The sequence below is a fragment of the Miscanthus floridulus genome, unplaced genomic scaffold (assembly GCF_019320115.1).
Source record: "Miscanthus floridulus cultivar M001 unplaced genomic scaffold, ASM1932011v1 os_1142_1_2, whole genome shotgun sequence".
In the NCBI taxonomy this organism is placed as follows: domain Eukaryota; kingdom Viridiplantae; phylum Streptophyta; class Magnoliopsida; order Poales; family Poaceae; genus Miscanthus; species Miscanthus floridulus.
The window spans coordinates 6,225-9,023 of NW_027097547.1; the positions used below are offsets into that span (position 1 = coordinate 6,225).

The following is a 2,799-nucleotide window of genomic DNA, read 5'->3' on the forward strand; positions in this document are numbered from 1 at the left end:
ATACTCGTAGCCGTAGTAGTCATGTCCTACCTCTAGTCCTCTACCCTTTTAAGCAGCCACCCTACATAGCATGATTCTAACATAAAGTAGGAGGTGGCCACCTCAGCCGCTTGAGGCTTACAAACGTCAGAGCAGTCTAATACCCACTATTAAAGGCCTATTTGGTCAGTTAGAGATTGTAAATATCCAACTTGGAGAATGTGGATTGTCAAAATTTAAGCTGCAAAAACTTAAGAAAGGTATTGCTAAAAACCGCACCAACAAGCTAAGCTCATGCATCAACTAAAGTTTGTGGCTGAAAATTTTGAGTACTTCAGCGCTTAACTGAATAGACTGTTGAAGATGCTCTTACGATGTTACGATGAAGAACAGCTTGGCAGCCCAAATTTGAGTACTTCAGCACTTAACTGACACTATGTTACACAAGCACCGCGCTTCATGCATTCTGGGCTCTGCCCCTGCTTGTGACTGAAATGATTTATCATGTACGAGAGTTGGGACAAAATAATTCAACTAAACACACAATCCAAAGGACGTCATGACTGATTAGTAGTGATTAAGAATGCAAGTTCTAATTATTTTGGGATATTGGATCGACTCAAAGACTTGCTCAAATAAATTAGACGGTATTTCACGTGATTTGAGTGGTGAGACGAGTGAACGAGCCGATCAAAAGAAAACACCGCTAGATCCTTAGTCGTGACTCGTGATTCATCTCTTCTCACCCACAGCTATATGTATCTTTCCACAGCATAAGGCCTTCCACCGCCCATAAAATGCACAGCTAAATATGATTCTTTGTTTATTTTCACAATTTAAAACCCACATCTTAATATTTTCTGAGTCTTCAGTTGAGGTGGAAAGAGCTCCGATTTGTCCTGAATTTGCGGGCAAACGGTTTCTGTCTACAGTATTTCAAACTCGATGTTAGACAGTTTGTTAGGACTGACGGAACTGTTGCAGGGAATGATTCTGATAACGCTGGCTGTATCGCTCAAGTCCCTCCAGCCGCAATGCACGCCGGACGGCGGCTGCGCGGCGGCGACGCGGCAGCAGGTGGCCTTCTTCTACGGGGCGCTCTACACCATGGCCATCGGAGCGGGCGGCACCAAACCCAACATCTCGACGTTCGGCGCGGATCAGTTCGACGACTTCGACGCGCGGGAGCGCGAGGTCAAGGCATCCTTCTTCAACTGGTGGATGTTCAGCTCCTTCACCGGCGGCCTTGTCGCCGTGCTCGTCCTCGTCTTCGTGCAGGAGAACGTCGGCTGGGGCGTCGGGTACACCATCCCCACCGTCGGCCTCGCCCTGTCCCTCCTCTTCTACGTGGGCACGCCGTTCTACCGGCACGAGCCCGTCCAGCGGGACACGGCAGCCAGCCCGGCGAGGCTGGTCGGCAGGGTGTTCAGCGAGGCGTTCGTGAACAGGAGGCACCGGCTTCCCAGCGACGCTGCCGAGCTGCAGGAGCACGAGACCGCGTGGTACACCGCGGCGGGGAAGCGGCGGCTGCACCACACGCGGGCGTTCCGGGTCCTTGACAGGGCGGCCCTGAGGTCTGACACGAGGCGGCTGCTGCCGTGCACGGTGACCGAGGTGGAGGAGGTGAAGCTGATTATCGGAATGATCGTGGTGTGGCTGTCGACGTTGGTGCCCTGCACGATCTGGGCGCAGGTGAACACCCTGTTCGTGAAGCAGGGCACCACGCTGGACCGCTCCATGGGCGGCGTGCGCATCCCAGCGGCGTCCCTGGGCAGCTTCATCACAATCTCGATGCTGCTCTCCATCCCGGTGTACGACTGCGTGCTGGTGCCGCTGGTCCGGCGCCGCACGGGCAACCCTCGCGGCATCACGCTCCTCCAGCGCTTGGGCATCGGGTGCGCGTTCCAGGTGCTGGTGGTGGCGTGCGCCTACCTCGTCGAAGTCCGGCGTATGCGCGTGATCCGGGAGCGGTCCGTCCACCACGCCGGCGACACCGTGCCGATGAGCATATTCTGGATGCTGCCGCAGTACGTGCTGCTGGGCGTGGGCGACGTCTTCAACTCCGTGGGCATCCTCGAGTTCTTCTATTACCAGTCGCCGGACGGGATGCGGAGCCTGGGCACCACCTTCTTCACCAGCGGCCTCGGCGTCGGCAACTTCCTCAACAGCCTTCTTGTGACGCTCGTCGACCGTGTGACGAGGGGGCGGGAGAGCGCCGGCAAGAGCTGGATCGGCGACAACCTCAATGACTCCCACCTTGACTACTACCACGTGTTCCTCCTGCTTCTGTCGGTGCTCAATATGGCTCTGTTCGTGTGGGTGGCGATGAGATACAAGTACAAGAGGGAGTTCCTGGAGGTCGAGCATCCGGAGTTCAAGCGAGGTACTAAACAGCATTCAGAGCAACTCCCAGAGAGTTGGTAAAAATAGATGGCTAAATCCATGATTTAGCCAATCTCTAAAATAGAAATCTTCATAAAAAAACTGAAAACTCCAACGGTCTTTCTAGTACGGCGAGGCAGATGGCTAGCGGCACATGCGCTATATTTACCATGCGAGAATTTCGGGATAGATGGTTTGCTATTTTAGAAAGCCAGATTCAATAGCTGTTGGACTCTTTTTTTCCTCCAAAATAGTCAAATATAGATTACACTACATGGATAGCTCTTCTGTTGGAGTTGCTCTCATAGAGGCCACAATAGCGGTACGCTACGATGTAGGGGCTTGGATATAGCGGCATTATTTGACGTAGCAGACCGCTATAGCGGTCCAAGTTCAGAACAAAACTAGCTTATTCTTAATTTAAGATATATTTAACCG

General features: G+C 53.0%; 1 protein-coding gene across 1 annotated transcript; it reads left to right on the forward strand.

The window, feature by feature from the left end:
• The first annotated feature begins 966 nt into the window (after positions 1 to 966).
• Positions 967 to 2,403, forward strand: LOC136533722 (protein NRT1/ PTR FAMILY 5.1-like). The gene has a single exon (XM_066526258.1). It carries the CDS (start codon positions 967 to 969, stop codon positions 2,401 to 2,403), a length of 1,437 nt encoding a protein of 478 aa, XP_066382355.1.
• The last annotated feature ends 396 nt before the right edge of the window (positions 2,404 to 2,799 follow it).